Source organism: Caretta caretta, chromosome 11, assembly GCF_965140235.1.
Source record: "Caretta caretta isolate rCarCar2 chromosome 11, rCarCar1.hap1, whole genome shotgun sequence".
Taxonomy (NCBI): domain Eukaryota; kingdom Metazoa; phylum Chordata; order Testudines; family Cheloniidae; genus Caretta; species Caretta caretta.
In genome coordinates this window covers 458,640-480,814 of record NC_134216.1, presented here as the reverse complement: position 1 = coordinate 480,814, position 22,175 = coordinate 458,640, and the positions used below count along the sequence as shown (strand labels likewise).

The following is a 22,175-nucleotide window of genomic DNA, read 5'->3' as shown; positions in this document are numbered from 1 at the left end:
GAAGCACTTGCATGAGAGGAAAGTGATCAGGAACAGTCAGCATGGATTCACCAAGGGAAGGTCATGCCTGACTAATCTAATCGTCTTCTATGATGAGATTACTGGTTCTGTGGATGAAGGGAAAGCAGTGGATGTATTGTTTCTTGACTTTAGCAAAGCTTTTGACACGGTCTCCCACGGTATTCTGATCAGCAAGTTAAAGAAGTACGGGCTGGATGAATGCACTATAAGGTGAGTAGAAAGCTGGCTAGAGTGTCGGGCTCAACGGGTAGTGATCAATGGCTCCATGTCTAGTTGGCAGCCGGTGTCAAGTGGAGTGCCCCAGGGGTCGGTCCTGGGGCCGGTTTTGTTCAATATCTTCATAAATGATCTGGAGGATGGTGTGGATTGCACTCTCAGCAAATTTGCAGATGATACTAAACTGGGAGGAGTGGTAGATACGCTGGAGGGGAGGGATAGGATACAGAAGGACCTAGAGAAATTGGAGGGTTGGGCCAAAAGAAATCTGATGAGGTTCAATAAGGATAAGTGCAGGGTCCTGCACTTAGGACGGAAGAATCCAATGCACCGCTACAGACTAGGGACCGAATGGCTAGGCAGCAGTTCTGCGGAAAAGGACCTCGGGGTTACAGTGGACGAGAAGCTGGATATGAGTCAGCAGTGTGCCCTTGTTGCCAAGAAGGCCAATGGCATTTTGGGATGTATAAGTAGGGGCATAGCGAGCAGATCGAGGGACGTGATCGTTCCCCTCTATTCGACATTGGTGAGGCCTCATCTGGAGTACTCTGTCCAGTTTTGGGCCCCACACTATAAGAAGGATGTGGATAAATTGGAGAGAGTCCAGCGAAGGGCAACAAAAATGATTAGGGGTCTAGAACACATGACTTATGAGGAGAGGCTGAGGGAGCTGGGATTGTTTAGCCTGCAGAAGAGAAGAATGAGGGGGGATTTGATAGCTGCTTTCAACTACCTGAGAGGTGGTTCCAGAGAGGATGGTTCTAGACTGTTCTCAATGGTAGCAGATGACAGAACGAGGAGTAATGGTCTCAAGTTGCAGTGGGGGAGGTTTAGATTGGATATTAGGAAAAACTTTTTCACTAAGAGGGTGGTGAAACACTGGAATACGTTACCTAGGGAGGTGGTAGAATCTCCTTCCTTAGAGGTTTTTAAGGTCAGGCTTGACAAAGCACTGGCTGGGATGATTTAACTGGGAATTGGTCCTGCTTCGAGCAGGGGGTTGGACTAGATGACCTTCAGGGGTCCCTTCCAAGCCTGATATTCTATGATTCTATGATCATAGGAAGCCAGGCAGGGCCCTGCCCCCGAGGCTGATAGGGAAGGCCTTCACCGTGACACAAGGGTGAGTAGGAGATGGTGGGGCAGGGGCAGGCTCTGTCATTGCTTACTGTAAAGGGTACAGGGTTACGGTTGCCAGGTCTCCGGTGTTCGACCGGAACGCCCGGTGAAAAGGGACGCTAGCGGCTCCGGTCAGCCGTTAAAAGTCTGGTCAGCAGCGCAGTGGGCTAAGGCAGGCTCCCTGCCTGCCGTGGCAAGCAGTGGTATGTCTCCCCTCTGGCTCCGAGGCATAGGGGCAGCCAGGGGGCTCCACACGCTGCCCCGCCCCAAGCGCCGCTCCGCAGCTCCCATTGGCTGGGAACCACGGCCAATGGGAGCTGCAGGGGTGGCGTCTGCAGATGGGGCAGCGCACAGGGCTGTGTGGCCACGCCTCTGCGTAGGACCCGAAGAAGGGACACGCTGCTGCTTCTGGGAGCTGCCTGAGGTAAGCACCGCCCAGAGCACCCCGACCCCTCCTGTGCCCCAACCCCCTGCCCCAGCCCTGATCCCTCTCCTGCCCTCTGAACCCCTCAATCCCAGCACGGAGCCCCCTCCTGCACCCTAAATCCCTCATCCCTGGCCCCACACCACTGCCCGCACCCCCAGCCAGAGCCCTCACCACCCCTGCACCCCAACCCCCTGCCCCAGTCTGGAGCCCCCTCCTGCACTCTGAACCCCTCATTTCTGGCCCCACCCTGGAACTCGCACCCCTAGCCCAGAGCCTGTACCCCTCCCACACCCCAACCCCCTGCCTCAGCCTGGAGCCCCCTCCCATACTCTGAACCCCTCGGCTCCACCCTCCAGCCCAGAGCCCCCTCCTGCACCCCAAACCCCTCATCCCTGGCCTCACCTCAGAGCCTGCACCCCAAGCCAGAGCCCTCATCCCCTCCCACACCCAACCCCCTGCCCCAGCCTGATGAAAATGAGTGAGTGAGCGAGGGTGGGGAGAGCAAGCAACAGAGGGAGGGGGGATGGAGTGAGAGGGGCAGGACCTCGAAGAAGGGCCAGGGCCTCAGAGAGGGGGCGGGGCAAAAGGTGTTTGGTTTTGTGCAAGTAAAAAGTTGGCAACCCCATAAGGGTATGTCTGCACTGCAGTCGGGAGGTCTGATGGCACCACCTGAGCTAGCTCTGATCTAGCTAGAAAACATTTCCAGTGTGTGTCGTCGTCCCCCCGACCCCACAAACTGGATGAGCCATTAAAAAAACTGTAACAAAAATTAAATCATATTTTAGAAAGGCAAACGGGCCCAGTCAAGCAACGTGATGGCCTTGTCAGCCATCCGCTCTGCTTGCCTGCCCCTGGCTAAACTCCAGTGGAAACCCAAGAAACAAACCCTCTTTGTCCAGGAACCCCAGCAGTGACAGCTGCTGAGCGGAACCAGGCCAGTTCCCCTCGCTGCAAAGACACGACAGCACACCAGTCAGGCGCCACCCAGCCCCGCTGTGTAACCAGGGGTGCTAAGAGCAATAGTGTCAGGCAGGCTGCAGAGCCAGGCGCTGGTGACAGGCGGGCACACCCAGCAGGAGTGTCAGGCGGGCTGCAGAGCCAGGCGCTGGTGACAGGCGGGCACACCCGGCAGACTTGTTACAAGCAGAAGCACTAAAAACAGGCACAGTGTCTGGGCTGTCGCTCAGCAGTCCTTGGCACAGGACGGGGTGGACAGCTTGATGCTGTCTTTGCAGCTCCCTGGTGGTACCTTCACTCCCCCCCAACCACCCCCCGGCCTGGGCTCCATACCCCAGGCTGCACCATCCTTGTGCCCTGCACGCAGGGCATCGTGACCTCCCCCTGCCCGGGGCTGCGTCCCCCTGCCCTCCGTTGTCCTTGCAGTCCTTGCATTCCAGACGTCTCGCTGTTTCCATCACCCAGAGATAATATTCATGGCTAGCAGACGTTTGCGTCAGTGTCAGATACGTCTCAATGCCACCGTGCCCAGGCAGAGCCCAGCCAGGAGGGCCCAGCGAGTGGCGCTGGCTGTGCAGATAGACGCTCACGACTGAGACCCCTGCGCGTGCCAGAGCCATGTGGCTGCTGCACCTGTTGCTGGCCCTGCTGGCTCCTGTCCCTGCTGCAGGCTGCCAGGGTGCTGAGCTCGACAGGCAGCTCGTCCTGGCCAAGCTCCGGGCCCAGATCCTGGAGTATCTCAGCCCCAGCAGCCGGGCCCAGCAGGAGAGCAGGGGGATGCACAGGAGACACATCCCAGGGACTCCAGACCGGCGGGGCCAGGAGCTGGAGGACACCTCCCAGGTGATACTTTTCCCCACCACAGGTGAGAGAATGGGGGGAGAGCTGGGGAGGGGAACTAGCTTGGGCTAGTTGGGGGCAGTGGGGAGAGTGGGGGGCTCATGCTACTGGGGCAGTGGGGAGAGCTGGGGGGGCTTGAGCTGGGCAGGGGCAGTGGGGAGAGCTTGGGCTGGGCACAAATGGGGGGCAGTGGGGAGAGCAGGGGGCTCGGGCTGGTCAGGGGCAGTGGGGAGAGCAGGGGGCGCTCAGGCTGGGCAGGAGCAGTGGGGAGAGCCATCCTGACCCACAGGCCTTGCTCGTTGAGCCCTGGGCTCCTCAGTATCCCCCGCTGTGCTGGTTTGTGGCTTGGCTGGCAGGGGCGCAGTTGAGACCCCAAAATGAAGTTGTGACTGCAGGTGAATTTGAACCCTGGTCCCCTCTCTCCCCAGGGCATCTGACAGCGCAGGAGGGGTTGGGGGCGCTACTGGGGATCTGCCCCAGCCTTTACCTGTGGGAGGAGGGGTTAAGACCCCATGAGGGTCAAGAGAGCTGGGGGTCCCCCTCCCTGCCAGCAAACCAGAGCCACTTACGGCAGCCCAAGCCGTGGTGTAGGTACCACGCTGCCCATGGGACAGTCACACCGGCCCCCCCAAGGCTCCACGGACGGGGCCCGGGATGGGGGCCCCTCCGGCCAGAGTGAGCAGCCCCCAAGCACATGTGGAGGTGGTGTGGGGGAAAAGCACAATGCTGAGGGATGGAGGTGCAGGCTAGGTGCCCCCAGAGATGGAGAAGCTGCTTTGCATGGGGCAGGAAGCTGGACCTGGTGGGGCTTGATCGGAGCTGGGGAGGGTGGGTGAAGGAGTTGGAGCAGAGCTTGGAGGGTCTACATCAGAGATGGGGGAAGTAAGGGGGGGTGGAGTGGAGCTGGGGGGAACAAAGGCAGGGAGCTGGCTGGGGGAGGACTTGTGGGGGCCTGACTGGGCTGGAAGTGGTCTGGGAAGTGGGGGGCAGCAGAGGAGCTAAAAGGACCTGGAGGGGTGAGTGGATCAGGGCTGGGACAGCTGAGGGCTGGATCGAAGGAGTGGTGGTGGGGGGGGGGGATGTAGGGGCTGGATCAGCACTGGGCCTGGGGAGCAGGGGGAAGTGACTCAGCCAGGCGGGCTCCCGGGGGCGGGTTTGCTGCTGTTAGCCCTGTGGCCTGCACGTCCGGCTGCTGGTTCTCTAGGCACGTGTTCCAGCAGGTACGGATACGGGTGGGGGGCAAGGCCGGTGCAGTGGTGGGGCCGGAGTCTCCAGGAAAGTCTCCCCTCCACCCTGGGGCCGGTGTCCTGGAGCGCACAGCCCGATAGCTCAGAGCTGCTTTTGGAAAAAAGGCTGTGCCTGTAAGCGGCTGGTGCCTTGTCCCCCTTCAGCCCTGGGCCGAGTGGGTGTGACCCCAGGCCCGAGCGAGCCCTGCCCCAGGCCACACTGCAGAGGGGGCACCGCAAAGGTGTCTGGCTCCTGCCCCTATGAGATCCCGAGTCACACCGAGCCATGCAGTTGCTCCTGTCTGACACGAAGAGTCAGGCCCTTCTTGTCCTGCCAGGCACCTCCCCTGGGACAGGGCATCCAGCTCTGGGGAAATGTGAGACGCTTGGCGCCAGGTGTAACTGAGATTGGTGCCTGGAGCTGCCAGAGGCCCAATGGGCCAGGTAGCAAAGCTCCCTGCCCCCCCCCCAACACACACACACACACACACCTCTGCTGATGCCCCGCAGGCCCCTGCCAGCCCAGCCCAGGTTCCCCCCATTCTGCCAGTACCCCTCAGTCCCAACCCACAGCTCCCTGCTATCCCAGCCCTGGCTGGGCTCCCCTCACGCATCTCTGCTGGTGCCCCTCCATCCTGACCCCCAGCGGTCCCACCGAGGCCCTCCTGAACTCAAGGGTTAATGCTGCAGACCCAAATTCCTGACCTGCTGTTCCAAAGCCTGGCTTGGTGTAGCCAAGAGCCCTGGCTCCTGGTTCCCACGTTCCCCCCACTCCCTGAAGGCACCTCCTGTAGGGGGGCACGCTGGGCAGGCCCAGGCCCAGGCCCCGGGACTCCCGGCTGCTCTGCTGACCCTTGCCGCCCGTTTGCAGATGTGCCGTGTGAGCCGCCCCAGCCGGACGAGCTCCCAGAGGACGAGAGTGTTTTCACCTACCTCTTCCAGCCTTCGGCTCACACCCTGAGCCGCGTGGTGACGTCCACCCAGCTCTGGTTCCACACAGGCCCCGTCGTCGTCGTGCCCCCCAGCTCGTCAGCTGCGGGCAACCGCTCAGCGGGGGGGGCCGACGTGCTGGTCCTGTCGGGGCAGGGCCGGGTCACCGTGGCAGCCACCGTGGTGCAGGCCGCCGAGCAGTGGACGGTCTTTCACTTCGCGGCGCCCTTCCTGCGTTACGTCTCCCGGCAGCTCTTTGTGCTGCTCGTGCGCTGCCCGGGCTGCCCCTGCACGGCCGCCGCAGACAAGATGCCCTTCCTCATGGCCACCACCAAGCCCAAGGGGCCGGACAGAGCCCGCCGCGCCTCCGTGCCCTGGTCCCCGGCTGCCCTCAACCTGCTGCAGCGCCCGTCGGAGGACGCCGCAGCCCACGCTGACTGCCACCGGGCCGCCCTCAACATCTCCTTCGAGGAGCTGGGCTGGGACAAGTGGATCGTGCACCCCAGCAGCTTCGTCTTCCACTACTGCCACGGCAGCTGCTCCGACGCCCACACCCTGAGCCACGCGCTGGGCTTCCGGCTTTGCTGTGCGGCGCTGCCCAGCACCATGCGCTCCCTGCGCGTCCGCACCACCTCCGACGGCGGCTACTCCTTCAAGTACGAGACCGTGCCCAACATCCTCACCCAGGACTGCGCCTGCATCTAGGGCACTGGGCGCCACGGCAGCCCTGCGCTGGGCTCTGCCGCAGCCGGCCCGATTCTCCCGGGAGCTCCCCGCCTCCCCAGCCCCACGCCTGGCTCCCTGAGACAGGGGCTGTTTTCCTGCCATGCGGCATTGGGATGACCCAGCATGACAGAGCCAGGTCATTGATCCCAGCTCCAGAAGTGGGGGGGGTCATTGCATTCAGCGAACCCAGTGGGCTCACAACCCCCTGCCCAAAGGATCTGCCCATCCCAGAGCAGACAAGGGGTTTGTGAGCCAGAGTTCAGGCTGCAGCTTCCCTACAGCCCCTGGAGTCAAGGAGCCAGCCAGGTCCCAGCTGGGGCAAAGGGAAGCATGCGGTTCAACTCGCCAAACCTGCTCCGGGGTCAGTCCCTGCAGCTGCACAACTGAGACCACCCCCCCCCCCCCGGCTGCTCCCTTGGTGCCTTGGCAGAGGAACCTTCATTACCCCAATCCCCCGCCCCGCCCCGCAGCTGAGGCCTGAGCAGGGAGGACTGGCCAAGGCTCTGAATGCCCCAGCCAGAGCCGGGGGAGGGAGGGAGGGAGGCAGGCGCTGAGCACCGGGACTAGCAGGATATTGCTCAGCCTGATGGCAGCCGTGGGGTGGTGCCCAGCCATGTGTAGCAGGAAGGGAGTTTACCCCTCAGGAAATCACAAGACTGGGGCTAAGGGAACTGAGCCGTAGCAGAGCCTCTGCCCTGCCGGGCCACTCCTCAGATAGGCCCCAGGCTGCTCACCTCACCCGGCCCCGCCCCAGGGCAGTACTGGTCCCCCTCAGCGTGTGGGATTGCTTCAGCTGCCGGACTGGCTGACAAACTTGGAAATAACAAGGGAATAATCTCCCCCTGCAACCCATGGGAAAGCAGGAGCAAGCGCTAGCCCTGGCTCAGAGGGGACAGCTGCCTGCTACCTGGCCTGACCAGGCTGGGACAGGGGGCAGAGTGCAGGGGCTGGGACATGCAGCCTCCACCTGCACCAGGAAGCGAAGGGCCTGGGGGGCAGGCTGCTATAAAGGTGGTTTTCTCACAGGGTAAATTAAATAAATCCTTGTTTCAAGGGAGTGGAAATGCAAATTCTGATCACATGCAACCCTACAATTCCCCCCAGGGTGTAACTGGCAGGATTTGAACTCCACCATCAGAGCACCAGCACAGACCAGGGCCAGCTTGGCACACGGGAGTACCTGGCGACCAGCCCAGCGTGCGCACTTTGCCAGCAGGTTACAGCTATTTGCCAGCTCGCAGTAGGAGACCAGTGATGAGGGACCAGGTTCTCTGGACCTGGGAGGGCTTAGCAGGGGTCACGGCTGCAGTGGTCAGACAGAGCGATCTGGCCACACTGTCCTTCAGGCTAGATGAGCCAAGCAATGGAGATGCGTTTGCCATAATCGAGAGCCATGTTCTAGTCAGAATTAGGCCAGAAGTGACCTTGTGCCCCTATTTTACCAATACTGGGCTCCCTGCTCCGGCGGGGGTGCAAGGCCTCACACAGGAGGGAGCTGTGAGGAGCACAGGAAAGATGAAACCAGAACTTCTATCTCCTGGTTCCCAACTCACTGCACCTCCGCCGATTGCATGGGAGAGGTCTCTCACCTGCCGATCGCCGCCTGACATGATGGCACGAGGCGGCCAAGCAGCCAGACACACCCAAGGGCTGAACATTAGGCCCAGTCTGGCACGCAGCGCTTGCAGGGGACGAGGGGTCACCAGAGCTGGAGGACGAGGGGTCACCAGAGCTGGCTGAAATAGGAGACACTCTGTGTGGAGACCAGAGACTCTCAGCTCAGCTCTGGAGCTATAGCACTCACGCCAATAGAGCCCCGGGACAGGGGACTGGCTGCCTCGGGAGCTGGGGGGGGCAACAGGGCCTTTCTCCTCCACATGGCCCAGGTTCCCATCCAGCCGCAGGGCGGACCAGGATTCACTCTGCTCTGTCCCCAACCCAGATATGGCCCTGGTCAGTAGGTCTCTGTGATGAACACCAGCGAGCTGGAGGAGCGCCCCATGTGTCAATGCTCCATATTTTCTAATCTGGCAAACCACAGCTCAGTGGTCTCCCTGTGCACACAGACAGTGCCTGGGTCAGGAGGAGGAGGGGAAGCCATGCCGGGAGTGAGAGATCCGGGGCGGTACTCTGCTTTTCTATGCAGCTCCCCCCAGCGCTCCCCACTGAAGAACCAGCTGCAGGGCTCTGTACAAAACATCTCCAGGTTTTACTAAAATATAAAAACTTCATAATCATTTGAGTAAAAAGCAAAGACACAAAATAATCACGTGACCCAGGCTGAGATGATCAGACACACCCAGCATTTCCCAGCTGGTTCTGGACTGTCCGAAGGCACGCAGGCCCCCTGCCACGGCACAGGAACCCGCATTAGCCGCGCCACGCCCCAGACAGGAAAGCAGATGCCTCCAGGATGCCGGAGTCTTGGAATGTAACCAAATCAGCTTTGGCCCAAGCACCAGCCAGCCAGATGCAAAGCTGCTGGCAGGGGAAGTGAAGGAGACAGGCTGGGCCAGGGCCCCTTCCACACCGGCCCCACTGGCAGGGAGCCAGAGATGCCAGCCCCTCTGCCCCAAGCACTGCAGACACCAGGCCCTGGGCAGAAACCCCAGCCTGGCAGTTCGTACCTACGTGTGCGGCGTGGGGGGGCCTTGTGCCGCTGCCACCACAACCTGCGTTACAATCAATGCGGGTCTTTGGCCCTTGGGGCCAAGTTTGCAGCACAGCTGCCCCCTCAGCGCGGCCTCTGCCCTCCCTCCCACTGGGTAGCCTGTAAACCCCCACCTCATAGTGCCCTATTCACCCCCCCCAGAGACCTGCTCAGCCTCTGGCTAATCCACAACTCCCTACACCAGCCAATACAGAGAGCATGAGCATGAGGTGGAGGGGACACCCAGGGGCCTGTCTGGAACAGAAGAACCCTGCAGGTCCCCTGACAAAAACCCAGGGTGGCCAAGGCTCTCCCGCGCAGAGACTTGCCATTGCCCCTGGCAGCTCAGCTGGGAACCAGCTCCCCTCCCCTCCCCAGGAATGGATGCCCCATACTGAGAGCTCAGTGCGACCCATTCTGCCCGCAACTCTGGGTAGGCATCTCCACTGGCTCGGCTCCCCCAGGCCCAGCGCAGCCACAAGATCGAGGTGAAGACGTCAGACCCAGCTGGGAGGAGGGACCCCAAGCGAATAGTGCACGTCGGCCCAGCCCTGCTGGATCCCCTGGGATTCCCACTCAGACAGCTCCCTGCCACTGTGGGAAAGCAACTGAGCATCAACCACCTCCATGCGACTGCAAACCTTTCCCCATGCCAGTGCAGCGACCCTCATTGCTGGGGGCGGGGGCGGGAGGGAGGGGGGGAGAGGAGAAGGAGGAGGAGAGTGTCCCAGGGCTGGGAAGGGGCTGGCTGAAGGTCCCAGAGGGGAGGAGGGCCGCAGGTGTTTGGGGCGGGGGCTGGGGCTGTGCACTGAGAAGTTTTATAAAAAGTACAAAAATAAAAGATTCCCTTTTCTAAAAAAAAGTGAGAAGAGTGAAGGAATGTTCCTCCCCATGCCAGCCTGCCCTGCTGGAGCCCCACAGGAGGCAGAGGGCTTCCCAGCCCAGGCCTCCTCCCTCCTTGGAAGCTCAGCCCCCAACCCTGTCCATCCCCCACCCCGTTTCCCCAGCACAGGTTGTCCAGGTTCCAGTGGTCTCCTCTGGAGCACATTGCCAGTCCCTGTCGCCATCTCTGCAGCCGCCCCGAGGAGCCTAGCTGCTCACAATCCTGTGGAGAGGAGAACACGCACATTAGGGTCCTGCTGCAGCACCCCCAGAGGAGTCAGAGAGAGCCCCGCGGTTGGGGACACAGATGTGGGCAGGCTAGCGCCTGGGAGACAGCTGGGAGCACGGCCCAGGCAAGGCCCAGACCTTCCTCACCTGTGGTTCTCTCACAAGCAGACCCCTCCTTTTCGTGGGCCAAGTTGAGGCGGTTCTGCTCAGCAGCGAGACCGTTGGCCTCAGGGCTGCTGCTGCGCGAGGGGCTGGCTGTCTCCAGAGGGCGGTTCAGCTGGAAGGCCATCTCCAGGTGCTCCTGGGCCATGCAGAGGTGCTTGCGCAGCCGGGCCAGCTCGTGCTCACGGGAGCACTCGGCTGCAGAGCTGGCCAGGTTCTCACTGTAGTCCAGCTTCCCGTTGGCCAGCTGGCCCTTGGGGGATTCTTTCTTCAGTGAGTGGTAGGTGGGAGGCGCGCTGGGGGCCTTCTTGGCATAGGGCGGCCCCGGGTGGCTGTCATGGGGGCTCGGGCTGTCACTGCCCTGACGCAGCAAGTCCCGGATGCGGCCAACCCCCAGGTGACAGAGCTCGAGGAGGTTGAGGAAGAGGCAGAGCCCGCTGACCGCGTACATGATGAGCAGGAAGATGGTCTTCTCGGTAGGCCGGGAGACGAAGCAGTCGACGGTGTGCGGGCAGGGGCTGCGGGTGCACACGTAGGAGGGGCTCACCTCCAAGTGGTACAGCATGTACTGCCCAAAGAGGAAGGCCACCTCCAGCACCGAGCGACACAACAGCTGCAGCACGTAGGCCTTCATCAGCCCATCCTGGCGGATCTGCCGGCGCCCATCGTGTTTCTCACCCCGCTCCCCGCCCTTCTCCTTCTCCACCTCTATCTCCTCGAAGATCATGGGATCCTCCTCGTTATCCTCCTCTGCCTCCTCGTAGTCCCGCCCGGCGCCCCGCCGCACCATGGGCATGTGCCCGCCCCCCCGCTGGCGGCCCTCTGGCCCGCGGGCGAGGCGGTGCATGGCGAAACCCAGGTACATGACGGAGGGCGTGGCCACCATGATGATCTGGAAGATCCAGAAGCGGACATGGGAGAGGGGCGCGAAGGCATCGTAGCAGACGTTCTCGCAGCCCGGCTGCTGCGTGTTACACACAAACTTGCTCTGCTCGTCGTAGTAGATGGACTCGCCGCCCACAGCGGTCAGCACGATGCGGAAGATGATGAGGACAGTGAGCCAGACCTTGCCCACAAAGGTTGAGTGGTTGTTGATCTCCTCCAGGAGCCGGGTCAGGAAACTCCAGCTCATCCTGACCCAGACGATGGCTCAGACCCTACAGGAGGCAAGGGGAGGAGACAGCTGATAAACCTCAGAGTGAACGCAGCCCACTAGCCCCAGCTGAGCCCCCGCACCCCCAGACCCCACAGCACTCACCGCCAAGAGGGGACGCCCCCCAGGGCAGCAGGGCTCCAGCCAGAGCACAGCATCATGGGTATAGCACAGAAGGGAGAGGGGCCTGTTCCTCGGCAGGTCACTGCAGTAGCCCCCGATACCGTGTCCCTCCCCCACTGACTGCAGCCCCTGTCCCTGCTCGCTCGTCCACCAGAAGGGTTCCAGGCACCTCACACATGGGGCAGGAGCCAACGGCTCAAACACTGGGTGCATCTCCCTTCCCCACATGCCTATTCAGTATGACGCCTCCAGTGTCCTCCCCCCAGCACGTCCGCCATGCGATGGCTGTCTCCCCCACTGGACATTCACCCCACCACCACCCAGTGCATCTCACCCCCCCAAACACAGGCTACAAGCCTCTTCCCCCTTGTACCCCTGCTACCCGCATTCACCCTCCATGCGGAGGCCCACAGGGATCAGACATCCCGCTTGCCGGAGGTCTGCCAGGAGCGCGTGCTAAACCAGGCTCCTCAGGGGCAGGTAGATAGGTGCACACACATGCTCCCTCCCCCAGACATGCTGTTGGCTACTGGAAGCCAAACTCCCCACAGGGCACAAACGCACCCACAAGACAAGACAGGACAGTCCAGCCCCTGCCCCTACCCCCACCAGGGGTTAGGTCAACAGCAACCTGGGCCTACTTCAAACACAGCGCCACTCCAGAATCAATCCAGAGCCAATCCGGTGACATTCCCTGCTCCAACCTGACCCAGCCAGAGACCTTGCTCCCAGAAAGCACCTGCCATGGACTGTGGGAACAGAGACCCCCATCCAGAGGGCAGTGTGAGACGCCTCCCAGCATAGCATACAGCCACCCAATTCACTGCTCCTGCACCCTGCTGGGGGAGAGCGCAGAAAAGTCAGTCACAAAACTGATCTGAGGACTGGAGAAAATGGCTCTCAGTGCGGGACGCACGGAGCTCAGCCTGTTTATTTTATCAGAACAAAGACAGAGAAATGACTGGATTGCAGTCTACAAATACCTTGAGGGGGACACATTCCAGGGCACTACAGGGCTCCCTAATCCAGTGGAGAAAGGCGGGACAAGAACCAATGGCTGCCAGCTGAAGCCAGACAAATCCCAATGAGAAATTAGGCACAAACTAACAGTGAGGCTCATTAACCATGGGAATGGGCCAGGGAGGTGGCAGATTCTCCACCCCAGCCTGGAGGCCTCTCTGGAAGGTGCGTTAGTCAAGCCCAGTTCAGGGGGCTCCATCCAGGGGTCACTGGGGGAAGGTTTCTGGCCTGGGCTCCACACGGGAAGTCAGACAAGATGATGTAATGGTCTCTTCAGGCCTTAATCTCTGTGACTCCGGCAAAGGAGCAGGAGAGAGAAGGCTGGGGCAGAGGGGACGTGCACCCGAAGCACTGGGGAGGTGGGAGGCAGGAGAGAGCTGGGAAACGGCACTGAGATGAAATGAAGAGGCAGCCGGCACCAGCTGGGACAGGCAGCCAGCCAGCATCCCTCCAGCGCAATTCCCTGCAGAGCAGCCCATCCCAAGCACTGCTCCCGTTTGTCCTTGTCACATGGACTCACGCGGGTCTGGCACCAGTGCCACATCCTGGAACGTGGGCAGGTGCTTTGCGAAGGGAGCACCGCCCCGGTCTGGTGCTCACACACAATGAACACCTGGGGGGAGGAACCCTGCTCTGGCCGTGGAGACACCGCGGCCTGTCCCAGCACCACCACGTGGCAGTAGGGCAAGAACTCAGACCAGCCAGTGCCCACTCCCAGCGTCAGACCCACCAGGCCCGGACACCCCACAGTCCCACACGCAGCAATGGGGAAGATTCACAGAGGAAAGAGTTGGCAGAGAGGCCGGTCAGTGGGGAGCAGAGCCCAGCTGCAGGAGGGAGTGGATAGGTGGCCAAGAAATTGCAGGGGGTCCACGAGGGGCAGCTGGCCCCAAAGGTCCTTTGCAGTAGGGGTCAGAGAGGATAGGGGGACACTCTGAGCAGAGGGAGGCCCTGGAGCTGCTTGTGGGGAGACCCAAGAAGGGGAGGCTTTGTAGGGGACGGAGGAGACACCCCTTCTCCCCTGGCTATACTCAGGGGGGCTGGCTGCAGCCTGGTGCAAAGCCTGAGGTGTGGCAAGGCAGCCACAAGAGAGAGGCCGGGTGCAGCCCGGGTGCAGCCCAGGGGCAGGGTCGGGGCACGGCTCTTCCGCAGCACACAGTGTAATGGTAATCTCTGTGCAGCCCCTTCAGCGCCCGCTCACCTCGCCGAGGTATTTCTGGGCGTGTCCACATGACAACTCCTCCAGCCGCAGGAGCCTTGTTGGGGCGCCCTTGCCAGCACTCTGCTCCCCCAGTCCAGCGTCAGAGCGGCGTGCCCAGGGGAGGCGCACCAGCACCGCACCAGCGGTTTAAACCCGCACCTTGGCTTGTGCCCGGTAACTGTCCTGTGTAGACGCGCTAGGGCGCCAGCCCAGCCCTGCGCGGTGCCGACGCTGCAGCCGGGCCCGGAACACGAGTTAGCGCCGCGCCGCGCCGATACTGGACATTTTAAAACCGCCCAGCGGCCCCGGCTGGAGGGCGAACGCCAGGACGGGCAGCGTGGAAGCTCTATGGGGCCCGTGGGGCGGGGGCGGGCAGCGTGGAAGCTCTCTGGGGGGTAACGGGGGGCGGGGCACCCCCGCCCAGAGTTTCCAGCTTCACACAAAGCCCCTTTTCCCTGCAGCCCAGGGCCGGGCCGCTCCCGCCAACAGCCCCGCCGGTGTCAGGGAACAGGGTCCGGCTCGGCTCGGCACAAACCTGAGACCCCCCCACTCGGCTCCTGACCCCCGCGTCCACCCCCGCCCCGTGCCTGGCTCCTGACCCCCCCCCGGCTCCGGGGCTCCCCGAGCCTCTGCCAGCCCCCGAACCCTCCCACTGCCCCCCCGGCCGAGCCCCACCCCAGGCCCCCCCGTGCAGCAGCCCGGTGGGGGGGGCGGGGGGCTCAGGCTGCCCCGGAACCCGCGGCTCCCCCGAGTCAACTCCAACGCGAGAGCGAGACCCGGGACCCCCGGCTCCGCTCCCCCCCGGCCCGGCCCCTCCGAGACCCCCCAGCCCCGGCCCGGCCCCTCCCCGCTCCGCTCCCCCCGGCCCGGCCCCTCCGGGACCCCCCAGCCCCGCTCCGCTCCCCCCGGCCCGGCCCGGCCCCTCCGGGACCCCCCAGCCCTGGCCCGGCCCCTCCCCGCTCCGCTCCCCCCGGCCCGGCCCCTCCGGGACCCCCCAGCCCCGCTCCGCTCCGCTCCGGCCCGGCCCGGCCCCGCTCACCAGAGCCGGACACGCTCCCGGCGGGACAAAGCGCAGCGCCTGGCTCCCGGCCGCCGAACAAAGCGTGGCCCGGCCGGCCCCGCCCCACGCCCGCCCCCAGCCCCCGGCGCGGCCCCCTGCCCCGGCCGCGGGCCAGATTGCTTCACATGTTGCAATTTTCCGGGAACCAGCCCAGAGCCACCAGCTGCCGCCCCTCTCCCTGTCCCCTAATTAACCACCGGGACACCCCCTCTCCCTGCCCCCGGGATACCCCCTTTCCCTGCCCCGAATCAACCGCTGGAACACCCCCCCATCAACCACTGGGCCACCCCCCTCCCTGCCCCCTAATAAACCACCAGGTCACCCCCTCTCCCTGTCCCCTAATTAACCACCGGGACACCCCCTCTCCCTGCCCCTGGGATACCCCCTTTCCCTGCCCCCAATCTACCACTGGAACACCCCCCCATCAACCACCGGGATACCCCCTCAGTGCCCCCCATCTATCCCCCAGGATGCCCCCTTCCTGCCCCCTAGCACCCAGAACACCCCCTCTCCCTGACCCCAATCAACCACCGGGACACCCCCTTACAGCTCCCCCACTCAGCTCCTGGGACACCCCAGGACATCCCTCCCTCCTGCCCTTCCCCACCCCCTCCCTGCTCCCATCACCCCCCCAGGACACCCCGTTCCTGCCCCCCACCAGCTCCTGGGATACCCCCTCTCCCTGCCCCTCATCAGCCCTGGGACACCCCCTCCCTGCCTCCCTCACCCCTTCCCCCCCGAAACCTCCTTCCTGCCCCCCAGCACCCAGGACACTCATCTCCCTGTCCCTCACTCAACCACCGGGACACCCCCTTCCTGTCCCAATCAACCCCTGGGACACCCCCTCCCTGCTCCTCATCAGTCCTTGCCCACTGCCGAGTCACCTTCTCTACCTGACCCGGTCCAGCCTCTGGGACACCTGATTCCTGCCTCCCTTCAGCAGCCCCTGGGACACCCCCCTCCTTGCCCCCCGCAGCAGCCCCCATCCAGCCCCAGGACACCCCCTCCCAGTAGCCCCCTTCCCACCCTCCCCCAGCAGCCCCAGCTCAGCTCCCTTGTTTCATCCCCAGCAACAGCCACCCCCCTTGTCTTCCACCCCCACGCCCTGGCAGCTGACTCCCAACTCCTGGGACACCCCCCTCTCCTGTCCCCACAGCTGCAGCCCCCTGCTTCCCTTCCTGCTCATCTCACCAGGACTGATGCCAGGGCCTGGGGCTGAGTGTGTAAGACCCACACTGCCCCCCTCCCCCCGAAAGTCCAGCTACAGCCCCAAGTCCCTCTGTACAACTCATCTCTGCCCACGTGTCTACCAAGCTTTGCCAGCCTTGGGTTGCAGGAGAGCTGGGAGCCCTGCCCGTCACCTGGACCAACATCTTCTCATGGTTCCCTTGTGCTTCCCCGGCTGGCTGTGGCCACCTGCTGCTTCTTGCCCTGTGAGCTGTGGGGGGGGGGGCTAGTCCGGGCCTGGGCTTTGGGTCTGTGTCCGGGCAGCCCCTAGCACGGCTGGGCTCCTGGGCACCATGGTAATGCCAATGAGAAACGATAACATGGACACCATCGACACGAAGAGCTCCACACACACTGGCAAAGCATAAACGAGAGATAGAGCCCATGGGTCTCTGCCAGGTCAGGGACACTGCGGCTCCAGGATAGGGCTGGAGGGCGTGTGTGAGAGCAAGAGCGGGTGGGTCAGCGTGTACCTTTGGGGCCTGTGTGTCTGGACTAGAGGTGTATTCTGTGTGTATCTGGTGGGGTATGGTTTGTGTGTTTGGGGTTGCCATGGTTCCAGTGACTAAGTGTGTATTTTAGGTGGGCGTTGCCTTTGGTAGGGTTGTCTTAAGACTGTGTGTAATGCTGACTGGTAGATGTTTGTGTCATTGGGGGTGTCTAGCAGCACCCGTTACTGCTGAGTCACTAGATGGCAGAAAAGGCAGCTTGGGGCGTCATAAATATAAAGGGAAGGGTAACCACCTGTCTGCACACAGGGCTATAAAATCCCTCCTGGCCAGAGGCAAAACCCTTTCACCTTTAAAGGGTTAAGAAGCTAGGATAACCTGGCTGACACCTGACCCAAAATGACCAATGAGGGGACAAGATACTTTCAAATCTGGAGGGGGCAGAACAAAGGGTTCGTCTGTCTGTGTGATGCTTTTGGTGGGAACAGATCAGGAATGCAGCCTCAGAACTTCTGTTAAGTTATTAAGTAATCTAGCTAGAAATGCGTTAGATTTCCTTTTGTTTAATGGCTGGTAAAATAAGCTGTGCTGGGTGGAATATTCCTGTTTTTGTGTCTTTTTGTAACTTAAGGTTTTGCCTAGAGGGATTCTCTATGTTTTAAATCTGATTACCCTGTAAGGTATTTACCATCCTGATTTTACAGAGGTGATTCTTTTACCTTTTCTTTAATTAAAATTCTTCTTTTAAGAACCTGATTGACTTTTCATTGTTCTTAAGATCCAAGGGTTTGGGTCTGTGTTCACCTGATTCTTACCAAGCCTTCCCCAGGAAAGGGGATGTTGGGCTTGGGGGGATATTTTGGGGGAAGATGTCTCCAAATGGGCTCTTTCCCTGTTCTTTGTTTAACATGCTTGGTGGTGGCAGCATACGGTTCAAGGACAAGGCAAAGTTGTCCTTGAACAACTTGAACCTTGAACACATCCGATGAAGTGAGCTGTAGCTCACGAAAGCTCATGCTCAAATAAATTGGTTAGTCTCTAAGGTGCCACAAGTCCTCCTTTTCTTTTTGCGAATACAGACTAACACGGCTGTTACTCTGAAACAAGGCAAAGTTTGTACCTTGGGAAAGTTTTAACCTAAGCTGGTAAGAATAAGCTTAGGGGGTCTTGCATGCAGGTCCGCACATCTGTACCCCAGAGTTCAGAGGGGGGAAGGAACCTTGACAGGGTGGCATCCAGGGACTTGGGGCAAACTGAGGCACTGGGGAGGTGCAGGAAGTCTTGGGTAGCAGGGAAGGGGGTTCTGGGTTGGGGCATTCAGGGCAGCATTTAATATTCAGCATACAGCTCCCTAAAAAACGTTGCTCTCCCAGGGCACACCTAGCTCATGTGCTTCTTGTCTGCTCCGGTGTCTGGGGATTGTGGGGGGCAGAAGCATACGGGCACAGGTGAACGTGTGGGTCTGGAGTGCTACGCGTCCACCCCAACAATCTATTTCCTTGGGGCCCATCACACAGACACTCGCTGCCCAATTAAAATCCCCCTTTAAAACTCTCGATCATCACAATGCCCACAAAAACACTTGGCGTTGGTTAGCCAGCTGGTGTGCTGAGCCTGCTGCCCCTGTGGCCAGGCCCCGTCTCACAGTTTCCTTGTGCACCTCCCTCTGTCCGTGACTAGCCCGCTGTTGGCGGCTGTGAGCGTTTTGGGGCAAGGACCATCATATTGTTCAGTGTTTGTACCACTCCTAGACTATACTGCTAAACAAATGTAACTAATCCCTAACTAGACAGTGTTATGAGCAGCAGCTGGACAGAACTGGTGACACGGAGTGGTCATTCTAAGTCATGCTGGGACTTGCAGGGCTGTTACGGACCCACAGAATCAGTGCTATGATCCCCCCTTTGGAACAGGGGCTGGGAGGCCCTGTCAGTGGGCCAGACGCCCGAGGGGTCTCACTCTTCTTCCAGGGGAAGCCCTGTGGCTTCACTGCCTCCTGGAGCTGGACCCCTGGGCCTGCAGCCCCCCTGGCTCCCCCACCATGAGCTCCAGGCCGCGAGTCCCCTGACACAGACTCCGATGGAGACTTGTACCATCTTGGGGGGCAGCACCCCCTCCGCCAGCATCTGCAGGGACACGCAGCCTGACTGGCGGGTTATTAGTCACCTGGACCCAGCACAGAGAACAGAAAGTTACAGCCGAGACCATCCTGGTCAGCCCAGAGCCCCGTCTCTCTGACCTCCCTTTGTCCCAGGCCAGGTGCGCCCAGAGCCCTCAGCAGCCAACCCTCAACTTCCTCCCGCCCCACCCCAGCCCTTTGTTCCCGAGCCGAGCCGGAGGATGCGGCTCAGCCCCCTGCCCAGTGGCGTGGAGTGCAGATCTCTCTGGGTCCTTGGTTGCTGGGCATCCGTGTCTGGGCAGCTGGATTTGCCATTGTCTTCTCAGAGCTCCACTGATACGGGACCTAAGGCCCCAGGCAGCTGGGAGCCCTTCTCAGCTGTGTTAGCCTGCCCAGAGAGTGAACAGTCCTTTTCCCCCCACTAGGTGACAATGATGCAAATAGGGGAAACTGAGGCACATACAGGCATCATAAAAATATTACACAAAATTCCCAGGTTGTCAAAGGGTCATTGTCACAATAGGCTCTGCCTCCCTGTATCCCACATTTAGACTTTGCCCATTTACACCTAGCAATCAGCTAAAGAAGGAGACAGGCTGGCATACATGGTGGTGAGTAGCAGAAATTTGGATCACTGGAAACTTCTCTGGCATCCCTGAGGCCTCCAGAGAGTAGAGAATCTGAACACATATTCCAGTCTGTCTGGCACTGCCAAAGCACCCCTTGGGCATCAGCCTGAGGGGCAAGAGGAGGACCCAGGAACTGATGGCAGAAGGGGAGCTGCTAGTGATTTGGGGAATGCCAGGCTCTGCTCCTGCTCCCCAGTCATCCTGTCCTGAGGCTTTCAGGGGGCACAACACAGGGGCAAAGGAGGCTTTCAGCCACTTTGCCACGCCGTGCCCCAGGCTCAGCCTGGAGCCCTCCCACACTCCAACCCCCTGGGTCGCACCCCAAACCCCTGCCCCAGCCCAGTTAAAGTGAATGAGGGGGGAGAGCAAGGGAGGGAGGGAGGCGGGCTGGGGTGAGGCCTTAGAGAAGGGGCAGGGCAGGGGCAGGGGCAGGGCAATTAGGGTGACCAGATGTCCCAATTTTATAGGGACAGTCCTGATTTTTGGGTCTTGTTCTTATATAGGCTCCTATTACTCCCCACCCTCTCCCCATTTTTCACATTTGCTGTCTGGTCACCCTAGGGGCAATGGTGTTTGGGTTTGAACGTCTAATCGCACAGCAACCCTAAACCGGCCCCAGCTCTTTGTCTACCTCTGGCCCCTAAGGCAGCCTCCTGCTAGGAAGGCTCACAAGGCAGCATGGAGACCAGGAGCCCCCAGGCCAGACAGACCCACCCTGCACTGGGGCTGAACGGGCCGAGACAACTCCCCCACTGCTCAGGCCTGGACCAAACATGCTAAACTAGGGTCAGAGGCACCTTGGGGGTAGCTGCACTCAGAGCCAGAGAGCTGCTGCCCCACGTGCTGCTAGGCCATGGGCCACTGCCCAGCCCCACGGCCCTGCACCCTTCAAATGTCCCCCTTCAGCCTCCTGGAGAAGGACCTAGCACTAAGCTAGAGGGGGCAGTGGGACCCCAGCGTGAAGGGGAGCCCCCACTGAATGTGCCTGGGGCGGCACAGACCGTGGGTGTGTGTGTGTGAGAGGTTGGAACCTATTTGTATACTCAGTGGGGACCACTCTGTGTGTGTGTGTGTGAGTGTGAGAGAAACAGAAACACACACACACACGTATAGGGTAGGGGGGGACTATATGTGCACGTAGGGGGAGGAGGGACACAGGCTGTGTATAGGAGCATTCTGTGGGGGGTCTTGGCTCAGTTCCCAGCCACCAGGTATCTTCATGGCTCAAATCACGCCCCCAACACAGGCCCTGCCTGGCAGCCTCAGCAGAGAGGCTAAGGGCTGAATGGGTCTCGCCTTTGCCTCCCTGGGCGGGTCCCTGCAGAGCAGCCTGGGCCACAAGGACTGCGAGCACCTGCCTGGCCATGGGCAGGGCTGGGCCTGTGCTGAGGTAATAGCCCAATGTGCAGGGGTAGCACTTGGCCCACCCCCCCTTTAAACAAACACGTCCCTCCTGGTGCCTGTTTGCAGGCCCAGGCAGCACCCCCTGTACCCACCCCTCTGCACCCCACCCCCCGCTGCCCTTGGCTCATCTGTTACCACTTTGTCCAGTCTAGCTTTCAGAGTCCCCCCGCACCCCCCGGGAACTGGGGCAGTGGTCGTGCAGGCTGGGGGAATGGACCGGATTATGCAAAGTGAGTGGTGCTGGCTGGAGCGGGGCAAGGTCTCCCCCGGAGGGAGGTGCTCAGGCCTCCTGGCCCTGGCCAGTGTTTGTGCTGCCCTGTGCTTCCCAGCGCTGGCGTGACCTGGCCAGATTCAGCCTGGGCCTGGAAAAGCAGCGCTGGGCCTGCGGCTGCTATGGCCCACCTGGTTCCCATTACTCTGTGCGAGCACCTGCAGGTTACAGCTTGGGGCGGCTTTATTGACATCAGCACATACTGGCCAGATGCTCACTTCCCCCAGATCCCCATTTCCTACACCAACATCCATGTGGACACCCCCCCACGCAGGGATCCTGGGAGGAGATACCAGAGCCAAGGAGGGTATGGTACAAGTGATCTGCAAGGGAGGGGAGAGCTTATTGCCCTGTTTCTCTGGTTACTGGGGGAGAGAGACCAGCAAGAGGGGTGCAGGTGGATGGTACGCAAGTTCCTGAGGGGATGGTTTAGGGTAAAGGTTTTTACTTCCTGTCCTTCTCTTGTTCCCATGCAGGCTGGAGGCCCAGCCCTAGCAGGTGCAGCCGCAGAGGGAGGCGAAAGCTGTTCGCTCACCGGGGGAAGCACTTGGTTTCGGTTTATCCACATCTGTCATAAATATAAAGGGAACGGTAAACACCTTTAAAATCCCACTTTTACCACCATGTCAAGGTTCCTTCCCCACTCTGAACTCTAGGATACAGATGTGGAGACCTTAATGAAAACCTCCTAAGCTTATTTTTAGCAGCTTAGGTTAAACCTTCCCCAAGCTACAAACTATTTTACCTTTCGCCCTTAGACTTTCGCTGCATGATTATCCCATCCCCATGCTGTTGGGGGAAGACTTGGCCAATCGTCTGAAGCCAGCCAAGAGGGTAGGAATGGTCACCCGCAGCCAGGCTAAACCAGCCGTCACGCCTAGCTCTGTTCCGGAAACTTCTCCCAGGACACGGTCAGAGGTGATGGACCCGGACCCCAGGCCAATGTCTGCAACAGCAGTAGTGGATCCAGTCCCAGAGACCCAGACAGAGCCAGTCCCAGAACCGGAACCGGTTGAACGACCAGCACCAGACCCATTGCCAGCACTGAACCCAGTACTTGCAACCCCAACACCAAAGGGCCCCACCGAACCTGAACCGGCAGCAGCCAATAAACCTACCCAAGAGGCTCAGCCGG

The 22,175-nt window shown here is 60.9% G+C and overlaps 2 protein-coding genes across 3 annotated transcripts; one reads left to right on the top strand and one right to left on the bottom strand.

Annotated features, from left to right (window-relative positions):
* The first annotated feature begins 2,402 nt into the window (after positions 1-2,402).
* INHA (inhibin subunit alpha) lies at positions 2,403-6,541 on the top strand. The gene is made up of 2 exons (XM_048868777.2): positions 2,403-3,605; positions 5,678-6,541. The coding sequence occupies exons 1-2, from the start codon at positions 3,359-3,361 to the stop codon at positions 6,439-6,441; spliced, it is 1,011 nt and encodes a 336-aa protein (XP_048724734.1). The 5' UTR covers positions 2,403-3,358; the 3' UTR covers positions 6,442-6,541.
* A 2,107-nt stretch (positions 6,542-8,648) lies between these two features.
* On the bottom strand, positions 8,649-15,012 carry LOC125644591 (gap junction gamma-1 protein). Of its 2 annotated transcripts, none has more exons than XM_075117664.1 (3): positions 14,921-15,012; positions 10,370-11,541; positions 8,649-10,217 (listed from the first exon to the last, which is right to left on the bottom strand). In XM_075117664.1, exons 2-3 carry the CDS (start codon positions 11,514-11,516, stop codon positions 10,210-10,212), a joined length of 1,155 nt encoding a protein of 384 aa, XP_074973765.1. In that variant the 5' UTR covers positions 11,517-11,541; positions 14,921-15,012; the 3' UTR covers positions 8,649-10,209. The 2 variants fall into 2 exon arrangements, with proteins under 2 accessions (XP_074973765.1, XP_048724714.1); XM_048868757.2 differs by lacking the exon at positions 14,921-15,012 and adding an exon at positions 13,882-14,396.
* Between the last annotated feature and the right edge of the window lie 7,163 nt (positions 15,013-22,175).

Coding starts and splice junctions, on each gene's coding strand:
- INHA (XM_048868777.2), top strand. CDS start 3,359: ATGTGGCTGCTGCACCTGTTGCTGGCCCTGCTGGCTCCTGTCCCTGCT. Junction 3,606..5,677: donor GATACTTTTCCCCACCACAG/GTGAGAGAATGG, acceptor GCCCGTTTGCAG/ATGTGCCGTGTGAGCCGCCC.
- LOC125644591 (XM_075117664.1), bottom strand. CDS start 11,516: ATGAGCTGGAGTTTCCTGACCCGGCTCCTGGAGGAGATCAACAACCAC.